The sequence below is a fragment of the Furipterus horrens genome, unplaced genomic scaffold (assembly GCF_987537825.1).
Source record: "Furipterus horrens unplaced genomic scaffold, mFurHor1.1.pri manual_scaffold_1, whole genome shotgun sequence".
NCBI classification, from domain to species: domain Eukaryota; kingdom Metazoa; phylum Chordata; class Mammalia; order Chiroptera; family Furipteridae; genus Furipterus; species Furipterus horrens.
Window position 1 is genome coordinate 12993380 of NW_028327171.1, and position 25506 is coordinate 13018885.

Below are 25506 nucleotides of genomic sequence, written 5' to 3' on the forward strand. Positions count from 1 at the left end.
CTTTAAAATAGTCAAGTGAAAAATCCCAGCAACCTCTTAGCTGCGTGTTTTCATAGCTCCTAGTTGATTTTTTCCAGGTTGCATTATTATACTCTTTGCATTTTTGTGCAGCAAGTGGAAAAATGCAAGCTCAGATCTCGCTAGTACTGTCATGAAAAGGATGACATAGGAATGATTCTAGTTTTCCTGCAATCAGCTATAAGCCCTGAGAGCCTCTGTTTATGATGAGCTTTGTTTGTTTGTAAAGTTTGCAGTGGTCAAGGGCTCAAATGAGGGGCCAGGGTCATTTTAGTAAGTGGGCACTCACCCAGACTAGGTAGGGAACCAACAGAGACCATGTACTTTTGGAACCTATTTTTCTTTCCTAAAATGAAAGGATTCACAGAAGGGGCACCTGGGTAAGGTGTTCAAGGTGTACGACGCGGGGCACAGGAGACACTGACAGGAGAGACCCACGGGGAGCCGCTCCAGACTAAAACCACTGAGCTCGTGCACCTGTTGCGTCATGATTTAGCTCTGAAAGTGGAACCAAAGAACTGGGGTGGGGTGGGGTCTATGAGTCTATTTCTGTTTTGTTCATTTGTTTATATTGTTCTTTAAATTCTATGTATAATTGAAATCATATGGTATTTGTCTCTCTCTGACTGACTTATTTAGTGTAATACCCTGTAGGTCCATCCATGGTATCATAAATGGTAAGATTTCATTCTTTTTTATGGCTGAGTAGTATTCTATTGAAAGAGAGCTGTCCAGAAAAAGTCCAGCCATTATTAATATAACGAGAATGGTTTGCACAACGTCAATGTAACCTGGCAGCCAAGGAGAGTGGACTGGAATGTGCTTGCATGAAAAATGATGACTTCACTGTACTAGTCAGTGGGGGCTGTAGACATCATTAAGTGAGCATGTGTACTGTGTGTCCATCACATTCAAAATGACTGAGCGAGTAGAGCAACGAATTTACATCAAATTTTTCATTAAGCTTGGACATTCCTCTGCAGAAAGGGCTCCTTCCATATCTTGGCTATTGTAAATAACACTGCGATAAACGTAGGGGTGCATATATTCTTTCAAATTAGTATTTTAAAAAATATTGGGGGAACGCTTTGTAAAGTATATGATTTGTCTAACCACTGTGCTGTACACCCGAAACTAATAGAAAATAATATTGACTGTAAACTGTAATTGAAAAATAAAATAATACATATAAATTTAATTTGAAGGTGGAGAAAAATTAAAAACAATTGAAACTATTAAAAAATTTGTGGGAAATTGAACTTGAGAATGTAGCTGCTCTTCAAGTGGTTCATCCTCAAATCTTTTTAAAGCTCATTTTTCTCTGTCTCCTTACTTATCTTTGGCCCAGGATGCCTTGGAAAACACAATGCAATAATGGTGGTAAAAATAATTTTTATGTTGTGCATGAATCAAAAGATAATGTAGTGAAACATCACTAATATAATAGCAGAGAGAAGGCCCCCTAAATGTCAAAAGAAGTTCATAGTGCATAAACCATTGTTTGTGGAGAATACTCAGCGCAGGACAGATAGTTTAAATTAGGGGCATGTTGACGACAGGATGACTGTGAGTTAGAGGCAAGGTGACAGAGACTCTGAGTACAGTAAAATCAATGGGTTAGGGGTCAGGCCTAGCTAGGGAAGAGAATGAGGTCTTCAAATGTCTTATAGGTCCTGTTAGGAAGGGACTCTGAAACCCCATACCATCAACAGAAAAGTGATTATCTTTGAGGGGCAGATGATGTACTGACTGTGAAGGGGCGCACAAAGGCTTACTCAGATGATGTATAAGTTGTATATGTTGGCAGAGTGGTGGTTACATGGCATATAAATAAAATCATAAAATTCATAATTACTTTATACCTCAATAAGGAATAAACAAAACAGAGAAGGGGTAAAACTGGGCAAAACCTTGATTTTATACTTCTCCCAAGAATGAATAGTCCCTTAATGTATCAATAACCTTAACTTTGTTTCTCTCACATCTATGGAAAGCATTAAAAAACCTTTTTTGTTTGTTTGTTTGTTATATTAACCTAGTCCCTTCAGAATGTGCTCTTTGTATGGCATTATGTAGACAATAATTTGCTTTCCTTTTTTAAAACAACTGTTTATGATTAGCTCTGTGGCTCTGTAAATACCCTCAAACTCAGTCTCACAATTTTATGATCATATGGGGTCACTTAACTAGAATGATACAGCGCATGTTTATTCAGCACTCACAACGTTCTAGGCACTCCGGTTAAATACATACTCATTTGTTTCTCATAACAATCTCATAAATTAAGTACTATAAACATGTGCACTTTTTCACCAAAAAAAGAATTTCAGTGAGGTCTAGCAACCAATGTATGGTCACATGGCGAAATGTGGCAGAAATTTAGATCTGTTGTCAAGTCACAGTCTTAAGCTCTCTGAACTGTATCACCTCCCAGCAGTCTCCAAATTCTCATGCAGAAGCTTATCTGTATTTGCAAGTCAAGCTTTGTTTCAAGTATATTTTATTGATTATTCTATTACAGGTGTCCCAATTTTTCCCACTTTGGCCCCCTGCACCCAGTATCTCCCTTCTCTCCAGCAATCACCCCCACCACCACCACTTAGTTCATGTCCATGGGTCATGCTTGTAAGTTCTTTGGCTTCTCCATTAACTTTACTACTAACACCCCCTACCTATTTTGTACCTACCAGTTATGCTTTTTAAACCCTGCACTTTTTCCCCCTTTTTCCTCCTACCCCCTTCCCCCTGAAAACCCTCCATATGATCCCCATATCTACAGTTCTGTTCTTGTTCTATTTGTTTGCTTAGTTTGTTTTTGTTTTTTTAGATTCATTTGTTGATAGTTATGAGTTTGTTGCATTTTATATGTTCATAGTTTTTTTCTTCTTCTTTTTCTTAAATATGTCCCTTTAACATTTCATATAGTAAGGGCTTGGTGATGATGAACTCCTTTAGCTTTACCTTGTCTGGGAAGTACTTCATCTGCCCTTCCATTCTAAATGATAGCTTTGCTAGATAGAGTAATCTGGGTTTTAGGTACTTGCTTTTCATCACTTTGAATACTTCCTGCCTGTCCCTTCTTGCCTACAAAGTTTCTTTTGAGAAATCAGCTGACAGTCTTATGGGAATTCCTTTGTAGGTAACTCTCTTCTTTTCTCTTGTTTCTTTTAAGATTCTTTATCTTTCACCTTCGGCATTTTAATTATTATGTGTCTTGGTGTGGTCTTCCTTGGATCTAGCTTGTTTGGAACTTCCTGTGCTTCCTGCACTTGTATGTCCATTTCCTTCGCCAAATTTGGGAAGTTTTCCTTCATTATTTTCTCAAATAAGTTTTCAATTTCTTGCTTTCTTATTCTTTCTCTTCTCCTTCTGGCACCCCTATGATTCAGATGTTGGTATGTTTAAAGTTGTTCCAGAGGTTCCTACACCTCTTCTTATTTTTTTCAATTCTTGTTTCTTCATTCTGTACTGGTTGACTTTATTTCTGTGTATGTAAGGGAGGGGTCAGAGAGAGAATGCCACTTGTTTGGCATTTGGCCCTTTTCCAGTCATTTCACCCACTTCCCATACATGCCCTTCTACTTGTTGTCCTGGTAATGGTTCCCAGAGTGGGTGGGTTTGCAGATGTTCTAGGACTGGGGCGGCCTCTAAACAAGAAACTCCGCTGAGAGACCAGCAGTTTCTTCTGCATCCCCAACCCCCACTGGTTTTCACAGCCAGAAGCAATGAGGCTTGATTTTCTTAGTACTGGAACCATGAGCTGCAGGGTCTAGCCTGGGGCTGGGATCACTACCCCCCTCCCCCCAGTGTCCTTCCCGGCTTTTATAATGTGTGACCTGATCGTATTGCCGCCAGCTACAGCGGCTGCACAGCTACAGCGGCTGCATGGCTGCCACTCAGTAACCTCTCCATCCTAAGGTTCCGTGGCTCCCTCCCTCCTACCCATCTGGATGAGTATTACTTCTTTAAATCTTTATTTGTTGGACTTCCATGCAGTTAAATTTTCTGGTAGTTCTGGTTGTTTTTTGTTTTGAGGTACATGTAATCCTTCTTATGGTTGTGTGAGGAGGAGAAACACGTCTCCCTATGCTTCCATCTTGGCCAGAAGCTCTTGCAAATCAAGTTTTTAATTGTTTTTTGCATGCTTTGGGATAAAATATTTGGAAAATAATATTAATTCTGAAAATAATATACCTTGTACCATACCTTGGTGACCATGAGGTACCATATGAAAAACAATTATGTAAATAATAGGATCAAACCATAAAAGTTTTTAAAAGAGGGTCCACTTTTTAATTTCATCTCTGAATTGTGTTTTAATTCACTTAAATTTTCCATTTATAGGATTTCTTCTTTTAAGCACAAATATACTCTGAATGTTTTAAACAGAGCTCACCTTCTACCATATATTAATCTGTTTTTGATCTTTGGATATCATTAAGATGTGCTGGATTCTTAGACCTTCTCAGAATGTCTGAAGTTAATATGGTGCTTGCTTTTTAAAATCTGTATTGCTTTATTGTATTCTAAAATTACTATTACATTGTAATGCCTTAGAAAACATCTCAAATCTTGATATTTTAAGGTGTATAACATAATGATCTTATATCTTTAAATATTGCAAAAGGTTATTGCAATAAGTTTAATTAACATCCATTACCTCACATAATTACAAAAAATTTTTTTTCCTTGTGATGAGAACTTTAAGGATTTAATCCTTAGCAACTTTCAAATACACCAAACAGCAGTGTTAACTATAGTCATCATGTTGTACATTACATTCCCAATACTTAATCATCATGTAACTGGAACTTTGTACCTTCTGACCACCTTCAGCCAATTCCCTTACCCCACTACTGTCCCCTGGCTCCGGTCACCACCAATCTGATTTTTTTCTATGACTTTATGAGATGATTTAAATTTCACATACAAGTGACATTCTATAGTATTTGTCTTTCTTTGTCTGATTTATGTCACTTGGCATAATGCCCTCAAGTTTTATCCATGTTTTTGCAATAACAGGATTTCCTTCTTTTTAGAGCTGGACAGTATTCCTGTGTGTGTGTGTGTGTGTGTGTGTGTGTGTGCCCTACATCTTTCTCTATACACCATTCATCTGTCAATGGACACTTAGATCGTGTTTCCATGTCTTGGCTATTCTAAACAATACTACAGTAAACATAGGGGTGGAGATATCATTTCCGTCTGATAAATGCCCAAAAGTGGAATTACTGGAATGCTGGTTATACTTTAATTTTTTGAGGATAACTTCATACTGTTTTTCACTGTGGCTGCATCGATTTACAATACCACCAACAGTGTTGGAGGGATCCCTTTCTACACAACCTTGTGAGCATTTATCTTGTTATTTTGATGCTAGCCATTCTAACAAGTGTGAGGTGATACCTCGTGGTTTTGATTTGCATTTTTCTAATGATCAGTTATGAGCACATCATGTACCTATTAACCATTTGATTATTCTCTTTGGAAAAAAATGTTTATTTAGGTTTTCTGTCCATTTTCAATTACATTTTTTGGGGTCTTTGCTATTGAGTTACATGGATTCTTTATATATTTTGGATCTTAACCCCTTATGAGATAAATGTATGATTTGCAAATATTTCCTCTGATTCCATCCTTTGCCTTTTCATTTTGATTGTTGATTGTTAACTGTTGATTGTTTTTTGTGTGTGATATGAAGTTCTTATAACTGTGTTTTCTCTCCTTTATGATCGACTTTTTTCACCCTTGATCTTATGCCATTTCATTGAATTTGTTGCTTCAAAACTCCTTCGGGGTAAAGAGAATGTTGACAGACACGCAACAGAGCTAAAAACACAGATAATACAACCTTTAAAATATTTTTAAAAATTATAATAAATAAGCAATGTGGGGAAACTAAACGGTTCTCTTATATTTTAAAGCACAGATTTTCATTTTTGCCCCAACTCTTTTTTGCATGGAGTTCTAAAATTCAGATTTTTTCCAAACATATTTTTTTCTCCTCTGAATGTTATACTGTGTGTAGTTGTTACAAATAGGTAATATCTAGACAAGTGTTTCATTGTGACTTTTAGAAAATGTTACCTGCTCTAGACAAGCTGATGATTTCCTGTCAGCTCCTCATTAGATATCTTAAAGATCTCCAAGAGGCCATCACAGTGGATGTTGTTCAAGGGTGGTCTCCAGGCAACAAGATTCCAGACAGAGAGATACTGTGAAGGACACAGAAGTGAACAGAAATAAAATAAAATACTGAGTTTGAAAAGGGAATAATTTAGAAGAAATGTAGACATGTTTGAGATATATATGGGAGAACATTCTAGTGTCTTGGAGAGAGAACTTTTTAAAAAGGTTTAATCTATAATTTATTTCTCAAATTAGACTGCTATTTTAAATTATTTATTCAGGACTTTTAAAATAACATTTGAGTTTTTAATCAATGAAATGTAATACTCAATAATGTACTCTTACAATTTAATTTTGATTCAATTTTGATCATATACCTCAAATTACATTTTTTTTTTTTAAAGAATGAAATAAATAGTTAAGGAAAGCAGGATCTCTCAAGAATAGACTCCAAATTACCTCACTAGTATCCTAAATAAACAAGGTCCCCAGGTATGCTCTCCATTATAAGTTTCTAAATCACCCTAATGAGACTATAGTTAGTGTCATAGAGACGTTATTTTCTTTTTCTTTTTTCTTTTCTTTCTTTTTTTTTTTTTTTTTTTTTGGTGTGTGTGTGTGGACTCCAGCGCAACTCTAAAATCGAATCCTATGGGGAAAAAAGGAATATTAAACTTGTCATGAGTTCCACCCATATTTATTTTTCTTGTCCCACCTACCTCCAGAATCAATTTGACTACAGCAAATACACTCTGACCATATCTGTAGAGTAGAATATAAATATTTGTGCAGAAATAAACTAGCACATGTGAATCAGGAATACAAAGAAAAAATTTATCATTAAAAATATGCATCTACAGAAGCAGGGCACCAAATGTTCCCCTTGTGGTATTAAAGATAAGAGAATTAAATAAAGTGTCTTCACTTAGCACTAACATTAGCTACAGCTCACTGGTATATGGCAACATAGAGACAAATAGGATGAAAAGGAAATATATTTGAAGGTAAATATATTATAAATAGACTTATGACAGCTGCTTCAGGAATACGAGGAATGGATGGTGTTTAAATGAAAAGACAGACACTGTAACACCTACTCTTTGTAGGCACAAAGATCAGGAGAAATTGTAAGGACCAAAATAACTTAACTATTTTGTATTTGCTAGGGGGTTTACAGCCTGAAATAATTAGTATATAGGAAGCACAACATGACTTTAACTTTCTTTTAAAATCCATAAATTCATAAATAACTTATTCTTCTCTTATTGCTCTATAAACATAACTTACTATTCTTGTCACACTTACTGTGCATTTTCATCTGCTCCGTAACTACCTCCAAATCAAACAACATTCACATCTCCATCTGATCTCTTTTTGAAAGACAAAAAACAGTTATCAAATTTATACTTGGCCAAAGAATTCTGTCCATGTTGCATTTTGATTTGTGAAGGAAAATATCCTTAATCTATTTGCCTTCTAAACCTCTCTCTCTTCAGTCCTTTGCCTTCCTCTATAGATTATTCTAAATTTCCAAGGCATATGGTTGGATTTCATTGCATCCTGGGTGCATAAATCATTGCCTTATTTTTTAAATTAAGCTGGATTCTTTAGGATGCAAAGAATATTTCACTATTAATGTGTTTATGGTCTTGGATTGTCTGGCTTTATTACTTTTATTTTTCTGCTGAGATATTCTGCATATTCCTTTCTACCTTAAGGCACTGAGGTACAGTACTAGGCCAAGCAAGCTGAGATCCTTTGCTGCATGTTTTTTCCACATTCATTAAAATGTACTTATTTGTTGGCACCCCCAGTAATTCTCCTCATCTCTCATGATGTGATCTTCATCTTCACTACATTTGCAGACCATCATTAAATCTTATAAAACTTCTGAGAACTAGGTAAGTGGGGCATTGCTTGTCAGATTCGCATTCAGTCTACCTGTGGGGAATCCTTTTGTCAAGAAAACAAAATGAAATCAGGGCCCATTGTTTCCAATGTACAGATAAAAAAAAAAGAGAGACTAAAAGATTAAGTGATGAACCAACAGGAATGAGAGAGCCTGTGTGAATGGAGTGGAAAAGCTTTTTCAATTCTAACTCGCAATCCTAGGTCTTTTGTATTCATCTTGATACAGGCTGTCTTGGCTAGGGTAAACAAATGGAACCTGTATGTGATGCTTTAGAAAATTCTGCATTGTTTAATAATCACACCAGGATTTGTTCATCCTATCTTTAGCACCAGAGCTTTCTCTCTCTGGCGTGAGAGGATACAGTGAGAAGACAGCCATCTGCAACACAGAAAGGGGGTTCTCACCAAGAACTGTATCTGCTGGCACCTGGATCTCCAACTTCCCAGCCTCCAGAACTGTGAGAAAATAAATGTCTGCTGTTTAGGTTACCCAGTCTGCGGCATTTGTTATGGCAGACCAAGCTATCTAAGACGCTGCCCTGCAGCTGACTGGGGTATGAATTCCCTAGACCCAGCCCTAGCCGTCTCCCCGCCTGCACTGCCATAGAGCCTTCCTCCTTCCGTTTGGACCTGCTCACTGACATTTTGTGCTTTCAAACACAGCAGCTTTACACTAATAAAACCTCCTGCCTGTCCGCCACCCTCATTTTCAGCCTCACTCACCTATGACCTTCAATCCCGCTCTATTGGACTTTGCGGTGTCCCAAATACGCAGTGCTTTGCCCCTCCTCCAGTGTCTTTCTCTTGCCTCGCTGTATTAGGGTCCTGCGGATGCCATAACAAATTACCAGAAACTGTAGCTTAAAGCAGTAGAAATTTGTTCTCGCACTTCTGGGGGCCAGAAGACTAAAATCAAGGTATCAAGCTGTCTGCAGGGCCGGGCTCGCTCTGAAGCTTCTAAGGAAGAATCTTTTCTTCCCTCTTCTAGTTTCTCGTGGCTATTGGCATCACTTAGCTTGCTCGACCCTCTCTTTCTGTGGTCGTATTGCCACCTTCTGTCTGTCAAATCTTTCTTGTATGTCTCTTATAAAGATAGTTGTCATTGATCAAATCCAATAAAACTAAGTAAGTAAAAAAAAAAAAAAGATAGTTGTCATTGGATTTAAAACCAACCAGGTGTCCACGGTGATCTCTTCATCTCAAGATTCTTAAACTACCCCTGGCTGCTGTGGCTCAGTGGATTGAGCGTCGGCCTGCGAGCCAAGTGTCGCTGGTTCGATTCCCAATCAGGGCACATGGCTCGGTTGCGTGTCAAGTCCCCCGTTGGGGGGGGGGGGGCAAGTGAGAGGCAACCACACAGTGATGTTTCTCTCCCTCTCTTTCTCCTCTCCCCTCTCTCTAAAAATAAATAAATGAACAAAACAACAAATAAATTATTATTTTTTTAAATCCTTAAATTAACTACATCTGTAAAGACCCTTTCCAAATAAGGTAACATTCACAGGTCCTGCGAATTAAAACATGGGCATATCATTTTGAAGGCCACCATTCAACCACTATTCTTGCCAGCAAGGCCTTTCCTCACCTCTTTTGCAAACTCCCCATTGGTGACCCTGCCTCTCATTCTTGTCTCTTGCCAACCATTTGTTATTCTACCAATATCCTCCTGCAACACAACTCTGTTCCTGCCACCGACCTCTCTGTTATACAGTCACCTCTGTACCATGGTTTTCAAGGCCCTTCAAGAGCTCACCCCAGTTTAACTTTCCGAACTCACCTGGAATCATTAGTCAAACATCTTTCAGCCATCAAAATGAGTTACAGTACTTAGTGTACTAAAATTTTCTCTTAATATTTGCCCTACTCTCTCCCACTTTCTCATGGCTTGTTTTTTTGTCCCTGAATATTATTTTCTCATGTAATTAACCTTTCAAAGCTCATTTTAATGACCACTTCTTTAATATTCCTTAATATCTTGTTTTCTGACTGTCTTCTTTCCTACTATCATTCAAAGAAGACACTTCCTGGATCACTGTTGTATCTATAAGCTTCTAGACAAACACCCGAATTCACAGTTGATAAATATAGAAGAGGTCCTTCCCTCATTCTTTTTTGAGGGTTTATCAACTGTAAAAGATGGAGATCTTATAACAGTGATGTCAAGTTTAGCTGCTTAAAGTTTCAAACCAAATGAAAATACATGACACAAATGACATATGGGAACTCAATTTGAGATATAATTGACTTATTCAGTGGAAGGCATAAAATTGATATTTACTCATAGCTCTCCTGAAAGAGCCATTTTTTGCTTATCTTTCATTATAGAAAAGACTATGTGTGGTTCATAGGCATTTTAAAGCAAAACATTTAGGAGCCTTGATCTTAGACTGATTTATCCCCTAAAAAGCAATGTTTAGTTTTACACTGTCTCAACATTGCTGTCAGAAGCAGTATGTTTGACTCCTTCTCAGGCTGATCATATGACATGAGCCACACTACGCTGAGTCCATGACATTTTAATAACTTAAACTTAAAATAGTAAAAGACCAAATTATATTTCGTAGTCCCACGTGGTACTAGAATTTCCCTCAGGGACTGATATAAGAAGCAAACTCTCTACCACAAGCCGACGGGAAGAAAGAGGTCAAGATTCATAGCATAAAGCCAAAAGGCTTTATGACCATTTTTCTTTGTAGGCATGTTAGCTGACTTGCTTTTTAAAAATGACCTTTTATAAAAAATAGAATAAAATATAAATTTTTGTTAAAGGGTTTATTTTATGTTCTATAATGTGAGTGATAGAAGATTGATGAAACAAACTTTGCAGTCATGAACTGGTGGATTGATGAACAAAATCCCAAACTGTTTATATAAAATAATTTATTGGAGCTGTTCCCCAGGAATTTTTATGATTTGTATTTCCTGATGAGGGCACATTGGTAGAAAAGGGCTCATTTGCAAGTTAAATCTGAGCAAATATGTGAATATTTTACAGATGGGTAAAAAAATAGTAACACTGTGGTCATAGCCAGAGTGGCTCAGTTAATTAGAGCATCATCCTGTATGCCAAAAGGTTAGGGGTTTGATTCCAGTCAGGGCACATAACTAGGTGGCTGGATTGATTTCTGGTTGGGGTGCATCTGGGAGGAAACCAATTGCTGTTTCTCATCTCTCTCTCTCATCCCCCTCCCTCTCTCTCTCTCTCTCTGAAATCAATAAACATATTTTTTTATTTAAAAAAATTATTAATACTGTTAACTTTAAGACTGTTAATTTTGATTCCTCTAAAGAAGAAAAATAAAATCCCTTGGCACCAATGCAACTTAGTATAAATAAATTGAGTACTCTTTAGTGACCTTTCTACATCATCAAAGACAGGAGATTAATATGTTACTGTCCAATAAGTAACCTTCATTACTGGCAGATATTTTCAAGTTTATAATCCCACTGGAGCTTAGCAGTTCAAAAACTGCTTAGGAAAAATTTGACTGAAGAAAATTAAGGTGTACCTTTCCACTAAGATTTACTTACATCTGCTAGAAAATTGGACTTCATTGTGGGATATGGGTTAGGTCAGCAATAGAGCAGGACATTGGATAAATAATAGCTCAGAACCAACGCGACAATACTAGGTTTCTGGACTAAGTTTCCTCCCCATTTAGAAAACACTGGTCTCATCTGCCTGTTTTCATAGAACCAAACATATCTTTTAATGATGACCTATGAACAGAAAATATCTCAAGCAATTGTTCAATTTCTGTCTTTCTGTAACATTTTGTTAATGTTTTCCTAGTTTTGCATATTACCAATCAGAAATATTTTTCTGCAGGGGAGAGCAATGGGGGAAAAGTGGGACAACTGTAACAGAACAACAATAAAAAAATGATAATAAAAAAGAAATATTTTTCTATGTTGGAAACTCCTTTTGTACATCCATCATTTCTTCCCCTATTTTAAATGCATGTAGTACACTGAAAATATGAAATAAAATGAGGACTGAAAAAAAATAGTAATATTCATAATATTCTCTTTTATCTCTCTAAACAGAAATGTTTTGACTTAAATGACTAGCTCCGTTTTGTTGAGAAATTGCTGCTAAAATCACCTCTTTGTCCAGTTCCACATATAAGATTCCACCTTATGTTTCTTTCCCCTGGGCTCTGTCCATCACCTCCTGAACAAAATTCAGCTAAAACATGAAGCTCTTAAGCAGCTCTAGGACCTCTTTGTTACTGCAACTCTTTGATTCTCAATTCTGGCTATAAGTTAGCACTGCCAGGGTAACTAAAAATATAATAGCATCTGAATATTATCCCCAGAGATTCTGATTTAATGAATTTGGATTAGGGCCCAGGCATCAGTATTTGTGTATGTGTAATTTAAATCTGATGTGAAACCAGAGTTGGGGCCACAGCCTTTACTCTGAGGCATATTGGGATTGGCTCTCATAATCTTGACCAAACCAGGTGCACCACAAGTCCCATTCATCCGTGTAACTCAGGAAGCCTGGTAATCATACTTGATTTCTTGGAAATTATACCTGTTCTTGGAAGGCAGCATTTCCAGGGCCCACCCCTAGACTCCCATTTTGTTTCCCGAGTTGAAACCCTTTTTATGAAGTCTCATTCTGAAAGCAAGATTCTTCAGAGAGGTGAAGTCGCTGAGCTCATCAGTGGTGAAAACTGGATTTAAATTTTGTCATAATGTTAAACCCACATCCTCTCCTCAGAATCACAACACCCATACCTTAGGATACTTAAGCTATTCTGCAGAAACAGATAAACCCTGAAACCTAAGTGGCTTAGCTCAACCCTGTTTTATTTCTTTTTTTTTTTTTTTTTTTAATTTTTTTATTTTGGTTTTTCAATTACAGTTGTCCCCTTTTCCCCCAATTTCTCTCCCCCACCCAACCCACCCCCTCTCCCACAATCATATCCCTCCCCGTTGTCCATGTCCATGAGTCTTTTATACAGGCTCTTTAATTAAACCCTTCCCTTACTTATCCCCCTTCTCTCCCTCTCCCCTCCCCCCTATTGACTGCTATTCTGCTCTTTGTTCTATTTAGTTCCTTTGTTTGTGTTGTTCTTTAGTTTCCTGTATTAGGTGATATCATATGGTATTTTTCTTTCCTTGCCTGGCTTATTTCACTAAGCATAATTCTCTCTAGTTCCATCCATGTTGTTGCAAATGGCAGGAGTTCCTTCTTTCTTTCTGCTACATAGTATTCCATTGTGTAAATGTAACACAGTTTTTTGATCCACTCATCTACAGATGGGCACTTAGGCTGTTTCCAGCACTTAGCTATTGTAAACAGTGCTGCAATGAACATAGGAGTGCATAAGTTCTTTTGAATTGGGGTTTCAAGATTCTTCGGGTATAATCCTAGTAGTGGAGTCGCTGGTTCAAAAGGCAGTTCCATTTTTAATCTTTTGAGGTAATTCCATACTGTTCTCCATAGTGGCTGCACCAGTCTGCATTCCCACCAACAGTGCAGTAGGGTTCCCGTTTCTCCACATCCTCGCCAGCACTTGTTGCTTGTTGATTTGTTGATGATGGCCATTCTGACTGGTGTAAAATGGTATCTCATCGTGGTTTTTATTTGCATCTCCCTGATGGCTAATGATGTTGAGCATTTTTTCATGTGTCTATGGACCTTCTGTATGTCCTCTTCGGAGAAGTGTTTGTTCAGGTCCCTTGCCCATTTTTTAATTGGGTTGTTTGTTTTCTTGATGTTGAGTCGTATCAGCTCTTTATATATTTTGGAAATCAGTCCCCTGTCTGTGATGTCATTGGCAAATATGTTTTCCCATATGGTTGGTTTCCTTTTCATCTTGCTGATGTTTTCTTTTGCTGAGCAGAAACTCTTCAGTTTGATGTAATCCCATTTATTTATTTTTTCCTTTATTTCTCTTGCTTTAGGAGATGTATCCGTGAAGAGATTGTTACGTGAGATATCTGATATTTTCTTGCCTATGTTTTCCTCTAGGACTTTTATGGTGTCACGGCTTACATTTAAGTCTTTGATCCATCTTGAGTTTATTCTCGTGTGTGGTGTTAGTTGGTGGTCTAGTTTCATTTTTTTGCAGGTCCCTATCCAGTTCTCCCAGCACCATTTGTTAAAGAGGCTCTTCTCACTCCATTTTATGTTCCTTCCTCCTTCATCAAAGATTAGTTGACCATAGAGGCCTGGGTTTATTTCTGGACTCTCTATTCTGTTCCACTGATCTATATTGTCTGTTCTTATGCCAGTACCATACTGTTTTGATTACAGTGGCTTTGTAGTATTGTTTGATATCTGGTGTTGTGATTCCTCCTGCTGTGTTCTTCTGTCTCAAGATTGTTTTTGCTATTCGGGGTCTTTTTTGGTTCCATATGAATTTATGGAGTATTTGTTCTAGGTCTGTGAAATATGTCATTGGTATTTTAATAGGGATTGCATTGAATTTGTAAATTGCTTTGGGTAGTATGGCCATTTTGATGATGTTGATTCTTCCCATCCACCTGTTTTATTTCTTAATCACACTAGCTGAGTTTCTCTCTCTCAAGCTGTAACTCAGTCTGCTTCCATACTATAGGCTCACCATCCAAGAATCTTTTGGTCCCAGTACCATAGACAGGCTGGGATAGTAAAAGGAAGTGAGAAAGAAACACCAAGTCCTTACTGACCTTGACAGGAAGTGATGCCTGACTTCCTTTAATATTCTGTTGGGGAGAATTCCTCACACAACCCACCCCCTCGAAGATGCACAAGAAGCTGAGAAATGTCAAGGAGCATGTGGCTCTTACTGTCTCTTGACACAACCCCACTGCCAGCACTCACCTGCCTTAGAGGAATCTTTGCATTAAAGATTATCACTCCCTAATTCCCTGTTGCTGTGTTCTCCTTGTTGGATTTGCCTCTCTCTGCCCAATATGCACTAGTTTGATGAGGAGAATCTAATCTGTAGTGATAACCCACAATGCAATTTGCTATTTTGCTTGTCTACATTGGCAAGATAATTACATGAATAACTACAGTTTGCCTTATTCTGCCAGACTACATGGCTTGTATTAGCTAATTTTTTTTCTCCCCAGTAGGAGAACTGTCACTTCCCAGTCCAGTTCTCCTTTCTTTCCTCTGTCCTAACAGATAGAACATATTGGCATTTGCCTGTCTCCTGAGATACACAAAGGAGATGAAACTAGTGTGATACCACTCTGATGGTACAAACCTGGCCTGATTCCACCCCCACCCCAGGTTTCATGGCAGTAAGAGTGAGGAGCCCTAGCCTATTGGAATTTCAAAGAATACAGTGAAACCTTCAAGCACTGCTCCTAAAATGCACACAATTGAACTAATTTTCAAATCATTTATGCTCTTAAGAAAAGATCATGTACAATATCTTCTAAATCAACTATTGTGTCATGGTATGACCATTTTTGCCAAGACTTTCAAGACAGAACTATATCTTTGAAAATAAAAATAATTAATTAAGAGCTGGCTAGATGATATGAATAAGTACATGCAATTATAATTACTTAGATAAAATATTTAATGTTACCTCGAGGATTATTATATCCCCACAGTCTTGAGATTGTTGCTTTAAATTGACAATAAGTAAGATAAGGCTTATTGAAAAGTATTATCTCTTTCCACCTCACAAGTGGAGGTGATATTTGAGTGAATAAATATAGCTTAAATTACAATTAGCCAAAATTCATAGAACTTTGTTCTTGTTGGACTGTAATTAATTATCACACAGAAATTTCACTCTTCTAATCTTTGTTTTGTATCTTCACTAGGCTGAGATTTCCACCTTTGCTTCACTTTCCTTTCTTGACGTGGAAGAGCTGTATTATTAAAGTGGGATGTCTGCTAATTAGCTGTGGTGCTGAGGAGCTGGAGGGGAGCTTGGGCATTCTCTGATCCAATTATATTGTAACTGCCCCCAGGCCTGGGTTGGAAAATCGGACTGCTGCAGCAATCTAAGAACAACTTAAAGACTATTGGTTTTCATTTATGTTTTCCAGAGGTTTAGGGGCATGAGTTTCAGAGAAGGACAATGGAGAGTTCATTGATTCTACAAATAAAGCACACCTCCTATTTATGCATGCTCATTGTGTGGAAAGTTTATGCAATACAATATTAAAAAGTGCATATGTCTTTTATAAATACATTAATTTTGGAAAACATACTTGGTTAAAATCAGGCCAGTAAACAACAAGGGTAAACAAAGTTTATCTTCTGCTCCCCACCCTACCCATCACTGGGCTTGACACTTCCTTTCCTTCCTATAGAAAGTCAGAGCTTTCACTTCTCAGAGGCCCCTTCTTTGGGACAGATAGGAGACGTGGTGAACTATAGTGCCACACGCTTGCAGGGTGCCGCTCTGTAATGGAATAAGCTGCCTCCAGATCCAGTAACTTTTAAGTACTGGGAATGACTAAAGCTTTGGGGGACTGGGGATAGTGTAGAGTTATAGTAGTCCTTTAGGAGTTTGAACTTAATGGCCTGAAGGCACCATTAATTTACCTTCGATGTTTCATGTTTCTGAGCTCAATTCTCCCCACCTTTTCCCCTGCCCCTCTGCCATTATCAGGTTCAGTCTTTCACCATGTTTTGCCCAGATAATTACAATGGTCTTTTAATAGGGCTGCCTGAGGACAGTCTGATACCCATGAAATCCACTCTCTACAGTACTCTTAGACTGGTCTGTACTTACAGATTATCATTTATTTTCTGTATACTCCAATAAAAAGGCCAAGTTCTTGATATTGTCATTGAATACCTTCCTGACAAGCATTCCCAAACCCCTTCTTATCCTCCAGCTTCACCTCCTTTTGCTCTGTTTCAGCAACTCTCAACTTTTCATGGTTCTTTAAACACATCGTGATACATATATTACATTCCTATCGTATTTTATATGTTGTTCTTTTGATTTGAAATGTGCTTCTGCTTTAATCCCCTCAAATATCTTTGATTCATTTCTCATCTCAAGAAGTCATCCTCTAGCACCTCCAAATACACATATACACTCACAATCTTCTTTTGCGCACATATATTCTCACAATATGCCTTCTTTCTACTCACAAACACCCAGTCTCTGCTCACAATACACTCACACATGCCTGCACAATTCCTAACACATTCTGATTACTCACTGACCTCTGTTCTTATAGAACCTAGTCTGTTTTTTCCCCTTTGACTTAATGCCATTCATTATAATTATATGCATGTGTATTTTCTTAGTCTTTGTCATTTTTGAATTTCTAACATAATATCTAGGCAAGAGAAGACACTAAAAAATGTATGGTGTTACATAATTTATGATTCTGTCCAACCTTGAGATTAACTTATTTTTCTTGAAATAAGGTCTGCTAAAACAAATGGCCACTAGAAATACCCACTGTTCCATGCCTGCAAACTTGTCTGGGGTTACCTTTTTGATTTTGTACTACCACATATATTTAGGAGAAGGACAGATAGATCTGAGATTTGGGGTCATTTGTCTCTATCTGTTCTTCATTTTTGAAAATTCTAGCTCACATCTATAAACTCGAACTTGGCCCTGGAATTCTAATAATGCCAACTATACAAAGTTATAGTGTGTGTCATGTTTGCCAATCCCTTGCCTGTGCTCTTAAATAGACTACCTCTCTTTCTCCCATGTCTTTCCCCTTTGGTTACGTATTGCAGGTCTGGAAAGAGGCATTTGACCCAAGCTGGGCCAATCACTGTATTCCTGGCCATGGCCAAGTGGATTGATCTAGCAGTGAGTCCTCAACTCCAGCTGAGCCAATCACATTCTTTCTCTGGTATTGTCTACTGGAATGAGACATGGTTTGAAACCAGCTTCTCTCTCATGGGTCACTGTAAGGCAAAAAACACAGAAAACATTTGAAACAATGTAGAGGCAGCCATCTACAGTGAAAGGGAACAATAGTGAGGCTATGATGAGGAAGTATTGCTTGTGAATGGCTTTAAGAATCACTAAAATGAGCATGAGGCTACCTCCAAAAAGGAAGCCAAAGTGTGACATCTCCAATCAACCACATCAGCTGGGCACAGGTGAGGCTGTGAGCAAGGCCTTTGAAGAGGTGCGATCAGGCAGCAGCATTTGGGTCTTGGAAGCCACAAGCTCATGAGAATTGTGTGCTGATAATAAATGTTGGAACCGAGCAAATCCTTGGCAGGCCGAGAACAAGAGATCTCCCCAGCAAACAATGATCAATCTCAGGCTTGTCTCAGCAGATGATGGGGACCTGCTAAGGTCCAGGAAGGGGATCACGGTTGTTTGGGTGGGTGGGCTCACTTGTCATGTGCAGTCTAGCAGTTGGCAACACCGCAGGAGGAAACACTGGGTTAGACAGCATGTGAGCTGTGTGCCAGGGGGTCCCTTATGCCATGGTGGTCTGTTATTGGTTTCAGCAGTTAATTTGGAAAGGTTTACAACATCCAATTCAGTCCTATAGGAACCTCATTAAATGTTTTCATGTCTAAGTCTGAAAGGTCTTGTAGCTACTGTTCTGCTAGGTCAACGATTAGGTGAGCCTCCAGATTTATTCCAAACTCTCCATGCTAGAGTCAATGGGAAGGAGAGCAGATTACTCTGAGAACTTTGCATTTTCATAGTCAGATTCAATCTCTGAAGTCGCATATGTTCTTAGGACTTAGATCTCAACAAATAGATTTTCAATAGAAATCCTTATAGTCACGACTTAAAAACTGTTCTATAATTTTTTCCACTCAAAATGTGATAAAAAGAAAAAGAAGAAAGTCTTGTCTAAAGTACTCATCTTAAGTTAAGGTAATTAGCTCAGTGTGAAGTTTCAGCAGAGGTTACTTCAGAAAGGTGAACTGTGCCAAAAGCATTAGAAATGAGAGAATTATATCGAGCAGTAATTGGGAGATTTTTACCTTTAAAAGGAAGAAGCAAGGAAACCTCTGTGCTGTGGCTGTTTCTATTTAAATCTAGCTTATGATTGCCTGGCTCATATAGTCTTCATTTCAACACATTTTTATGAATTGTACATTGGGATGCGAGGGGCAAGTGCCCACTAGGAAGACACTCTCTATACTCCCACCTCTCACTTACTCCCCATTTCAATCTGGTCATCAGGTTTCAGAGCTTCAGTTTCCCAACCATTCCAGGAATTCTTTCTCTCCTCTGCTCCCCAGGAAGACTTTGTCCATTAATCTGGCAGAGCCAAGAGTCTCCATAACATTTGCCGAGTAGATGAAAGAGTGTGAGCAAGGCAGGCCACTGCAGTACAAACAGCTGTGGGGTGGGGATTAGGACCTCAGAGATCCTTTACCAGGAACTGGCTATAAAATCTTTATTTTAGCCTCTTACAGATTCGGTTTTCTTGCCTGCAAAACTAATGGGTTGGTTTCTACTTCACAAAATCATCCTCTGGGTCAAAAAAACTATATGCAATTAAGTATTAAGAAATCATTACTACTCTCTTTAGTGTATTACATTCATAGTGCTATTTTTTGGGTAAGAAACAGTTCTTTTCTGCTGAGTATAATCAAATTCTTTAATTTTTTTTTTTTTTTTTGTCTTAGTCTTCTATGCCTGAAAAAAGTTGACCTTCAAAATCTCTCTTTGCCTACTATTCCATACATGGTTCTCAAATCCTTGAAGTTTCCATGCATCACTTAACTTTGTTTCCCATTACTCAGAATAGTGCCTAGCACATGACAGATATGCAATATATACTGTATTTCCTGAATCCTGCTATCTAGTGGCAGCCATTTATAATTGCAGGCATAATGACAGGAATAATCAAACACTTCTAGGGCATGCCTGGAAATGAAGTGGATTCATGTATGGGTCAAAACTACTCTTCTAAATATTGCTATGAAATTAGTCACATTTAGACTTTGACAGTATGTTATGTTGTGCTAAGGCTATATTGGCAAGATATATGACATATAGAATCCACATAATATACAGAACATATCAAGTAATATAATTCAGGGAATCTTTACTCAGATTTCTGTTTTTACTCTTATTTTATATGTATTTAAACTTCATGGAACTCACTTTTGAATCTAATATAAGAATTGAGCACTTGTTCAAAAAGTTTGATCAGTAAAAATAAGTACAAACCAACCAATTATCAAAGGGTACTTTTTGGCTTGAATTTTTTCTTAATAAATCAAATCATTTACTATTGAACTCCAGTCAAAAAAAAAAGTGTTATTGTGCAGGTGAGTCTATCATTCCCAACATCTTCAAGATTATTTTTTATTCTCATTTTGTATACCTCCTTGATGTCTAGACAATATAAAAATTTCTTGAAGATCTCTCACTAAATCATAAAAAGGTAGCCACATGAGATGGAAGAAGAATGATCCCAATCTAACAGAAGTTGAATACAGTCTCATGCTTTCTTGGTTCTGGTATGCTGTTTTTGGAATCTTTTCATGGGGACCTCAGTATATGTGTGCTCCTTAAAAGTGCTGTTTCCACATTAAAGACTTCTCTTTGTTTTACTGTGTTCATCTTGACAAAAACTAGGCAAGATTAGGTTAAGAAGAATATCACACACATGCACTCACACACACATAAACTAAAGTAACAGATTTTAATGAAAAAAAATTAAATAGTTTATATTTCTCTCTCATGTAAAGGGAATTCAGAGATAGGTAACTCAGGACTGATATAACATCTCCATATCCATTAAGGATGCATGCTTTACCTCCTCCATCCCTAGGCAGATTGTCCTCATGGTCTGGCATTGAGATAGCTCAACTATTATATTCATATTTCAGAAAGCAGGATGGGGAGTAGATGAAGAAGCAGGAAGAAAAAGCTCACTCCTCCCATCTTTTAAGAAGTTTTCTTGAGTGATGTCACAAAATACTTTACTTACAACGATGTTATATAAATGTATCACCAAAAAGACTAGTTTTAATAGTATCTAAGAGATAAAATATTTATTTCAGGTAGTCATATACCCAAATTAACCCTCAAGAGTTCTTTTATGAAGGAAAATGTAGAGTACAAGTATTGAGGTGGACACTTATCTCTATCAGAGGGGTAGAGCCAGTAAATCAGGGAAATTTATTATTCTGAGCATAACAAAGAAATTAATTAGAGAGCCTCAGGAAAGAACATATGATGAGGGAAGTTATTAGAGAAAAGGTCTAGCATGAAAAAAGACAAAGTAAATATCTGTGGCATATCTAAATTTTACAGCATGCTTTTGCAAGTAATATAGACTTAATGGGAAAATGATACAGATTGGTGTTTCTATCTTTTATTAGCAGTTTACACATGAAATTGTAACTATTTTGTAGCAATTTAACTACTTGAAATTATAACTCTTATTTGATATTTATAGATGTATATGCAGCTAGATGTAGATATAGACACATTCTTGCTCTTTCTTGGTGAACTGCCCTATTCACTGAAATATTTTCAATGGCTCCTTAAAGAAAAGTACAAGGGAGATAAATAAATGTTTCAGAGTCCTTGCATGCCTGAAAATGACTTAATGCTACACTCACTAGCTAATAGTTTGGCTGGGTATGGAATTCTGACATGAAAGACATTATTTCTCAGGAATATGAAGGCATTGTTTATTGTCTTCTAGATTTTGGAATTGCTATAGAGAAATCCCATAGCATTCTAATTACTTTCCTTTGTGTGATACTGTTTTTATTTTTCTTTATGAAGAGTTTTAATGAAAATAAATGTTAATATTAATGTAATATTTTGACATTTTTCAAGTTGTCTTCATTAAACCCATATACTCTACAGAAAGTAGATAAATGCTTTGCTATTTAAATACACGGCAGAATGTTTTTTTATAATTATTATTTAGATAGCATATCTGGAGAGTTATGTTTTGTATAATACATGAATTTTAAAAACCAGAATCTGAATGATAAGTCTACTGTTCTGAAAGAGGAGTCCCTCAATATTTACAGTATTCCCTCACTTGCCACAAGTGTTATGTTCTAGACCCCCCTGCGAAGTAGGAACCTTACATTTATTCTACACTCTTAAGCCTACGTAACTTTAACAACACACATATACAGTACCACAAAAGCCCACTATATAGCGAAAAATTCGTGATAAATAATTAAATATAATTTTTTTTTAATTCTGCGATACAGTGAGGCCACAATATGTGAACCACGATACAGAGAGGGACTACTGTATAACTTTTATTTATTCATTGAAATACACAAGGTTATCTAACCAAATCAGGAAATTATCTTTTTTAACATTATCCTTAAGAACATTTGTAAAGAAGCACATACCATATAGTTTTTAACTGTATATAAAGTCTGAAGAGTCCCTATGAGACTTTTTAATAAATGCACTTCTGTTTTTCTTTATTAGGGGCACGGCGATTGCCGGTATTGTGTTTGGAATCGTATTTATCATGGGCGTCATTGCTGGAATCGCCATATGTATCTGCATGTGCATGAAAAACAACCGCGGGACCCGGGTGGGAGTCCTCAGCACTGCCCGCATCAATGCCATCACCTCCTACCCTGGTGAGCCAAATTGCTTACATCACCTCACATGACAGTCAGATTTGTTAGCTATGGTCTCAGCCTTGGAGAGAGGACACATTAAGGACTTCCAATGGGGTCATTTCCAAGTATGTGGTGTATGATTAAATCAATGTAGAGTGAAACTCTCACTTTCAGTGGGGATTACTTAGATGCAACTAATAAAATCCACCACATATTTGAAGGTATTTCTATTTTCAATGGTTGTCTCATTGACTACAACTGTCAATCAGCCAGAGTTAAGAGAAATAAACAATTCATATCCACTGTGTTAATCTGCCAGTGAGTGAGTTCCGACAAATCATTATAGCGAAAGTATAAGTTACATGTCTGAATAAACTGGCATCTGAACTAATAGGTATGTATGTTTTGAGAAAAAATATTAAAGTTTTTATGTGTCCTCTATATGCAAATACAGCCATATTAACATAATATTAAACTTCTCAACAAAGAGCAAAGGTAACATTAATAATTTGGCAAGAATTTATTGAGAATTATGCTAGAAGTTCCACATATAAATATCTTGAACATATATGACTGTGTTAACTGTGTTTTGTATAAGGTGATTTTGATAGTGTTTTTCTAAGTCAATATGTATATGTACAATTTGACATATAAAAAACTCAAGTTCTAAATTTAGCATATCCTTAAAAAGATCATTTCTGGTATATACTCATGTCCTCTCTCTCAGTCTTTATAGAAAAGAACTAGGGTACTTTCCTTATACAATTTGCCTTTTATATCAATTCCCTAATCTTTCCTTCTTCTCTTACCCTTTTCCTTATCATCTTCAAATGAAGGAAGCAAATATCAGATGAGTGTGAGAACTATCCTTTCTCCTGTTCCTCTTTTTTCAGTTCTTCCTCTTCTCCAGTACCTTTATGGTAAAGTACCTCAAGGCTCAGTCTTGTGTCTTTTTGTATCCTACATCTACACTTACTTCTTTGGTTATATCACTTGCCGCATGGTATTAAGTACTATTTACATACTAATGTTTCCCAAAGTTATATATCTCCATTCCAAACATCTTTGCTGAATTTCAGATTTATTTGATCTCTCTCAGCCCATTAGACATCTCCATTTGGATGCCTAAAACATATCTCAAATTTAACACGTCCAAACACGACCATGCCCCCACATCCTCCTCCATTTACAGCCTCTGCTATTTCAATTTATGGCATCTCTAGCCTTCCAGTTGCTCAGGCTAAAAATCTTGGACTCCTCCTTGACTCCTCTCTTTTCTTCAAACCTACATGCAATCTATCAGGAAAACTCAGCTCCATCTTCAAAATATGTGCATGTACAGTATCTGACTAGTTCTCCCAGTACCTACTATTTCTTCCCTGATGAGAGCCCCCATCAGCTCTCACCTCCATCCCTGTGATAACATCCTAAGTGTTCTCCCAGAACCCTCCTGGTGCCTCCAGGGTCTTTCTCAACACAATAGCCAGAGGGAACCTTTCAAGAAAGTGGTCACATCATATCACTACTCTGCTCAAATCCTTCAGGGATTTCTTATTTCCCCCAGAGGAAGAGTCAAAGCCAGTGGTTCCTCATTTTATCTAAAGTAAAAGACAAATTCTCTACCAAGACCTTCAAAGCAATTTAGCTCCTCTTTTTATTTCTCTGACCTTATTTTCTTCTACTTTCCTGATTGTCACTCTGGCTACAGTCACATTTCCGCTTGCTGTTCTGTGAACAAACAAGGCACAGACCCACCTGAGGGCTTTGTCTAGAATACTGACTCTCTCACTCAATTGAGTCTTTGATCAAAGATCATCTCTTGATTGAGGCCTGCCTTGATGACCCTATTTAAGATTGTAATGCGTCCCTTCCCACAGCACCCAATCCTCCTTACTCTGCTGTATGTTTTTCCCCAGTGTTTTTAATCTTCTAATATACCATACAATTTACCTAATTGTTACACTTATTGTTTATTGGTTATTTTCTCCTTCCAGAACATTAGCTCCAGGAGGCAGGAATCTTTTTCTATTTTGTTCATTACTAAATCTCAGACACATGAGATCGGGGCTGGCACCTAACAGGCACTCACATGGCAGAAAGAATGAAGAACACAACTCATGTCAAGGCCTGATTTAAATATCAATACCTAGGGAATTGACCTTAAATTCCACTCTGGGGTATATAGCTTTTAATCAGTGCAAAAGCAATTCACAATTTTGAATCTTCCCAACTTACTGAGAATATTGTTGGGGTTAGTGTAATGATATTAGGACTAGAGTACAAGGGAAAATTAGGGGAATTGTTTTTTATTCTTCACATCTCCTCATTTTTACCTGGTCAAGCCATAACCCAAGAGAAGAACAGAGAAGTCAGATAGACATTAACTGGAGAGAAGGCAAAGAGAAGTGCTCTATAGGTAACATTTCTTATACACTTTTGCTTGACCAAGAGAAGTTTAGTTAAAATTAATTTTTAAAACATTTTAAAATATCATTTATAGAATTAGATTAGAAGATATAAAATATTTTCATGTCAAGTCCTGGGTTTGAAGTTTCTATTTCATGCATGAAAACATGTTTTTAAAACTTTATTAGTGGCTCCACTAATACTGGCAGATCACAGAAGCATGTCTCATTCTTAGTAAATGCATGGTTCTGGGAACTGAATAATGCAAAAAACATAATAAACTTTATGATAGAAGCATTTTTACTGCAAAAAGACAAGGTCTTCAAAACATAATGTTCTTGATTACTTCTCATTTCCTTCTCAAAGACACTAATTAAGCTTTTACTTAAAGGATGAGGAAACAATTCAGAGTAGAATTAAATGCTTTTCAACATCTTTTATGTGTTGAAATATAAATTGTTTTACCCATATTAATTAATTAACCCTGTGATAATAGAGATAACAACCCAAGTTATTTTATGGTCCTATAGCCTGGAGGCCACATACATGGGTAGAAAACAATT

At 37.2% G+C, this 25506-nt stretch overlaps 1 protein-coding gene across 1 annotated transcript in view; it reads left to right on the top strand.

Annotated features, from left to right (window-relative positions):
- CYYR1 (cysteine and tyrosine rich 1) overlaps positions 1-25506 on the top strand; it is a 90655-nt gene that overhangs the window by 55841 nt on the left and 9308 nt on the right. The window contains exon 3 of the mRNA XM_090269364.1: positions 22398-22555. Within this exon, the coding sequence (XP_090125490.1) occupies positions 22398-22555 (158 nt within the window). The remainder of the gene's footprint in view (positions 1-22397; positions 22556-25506) is intronic.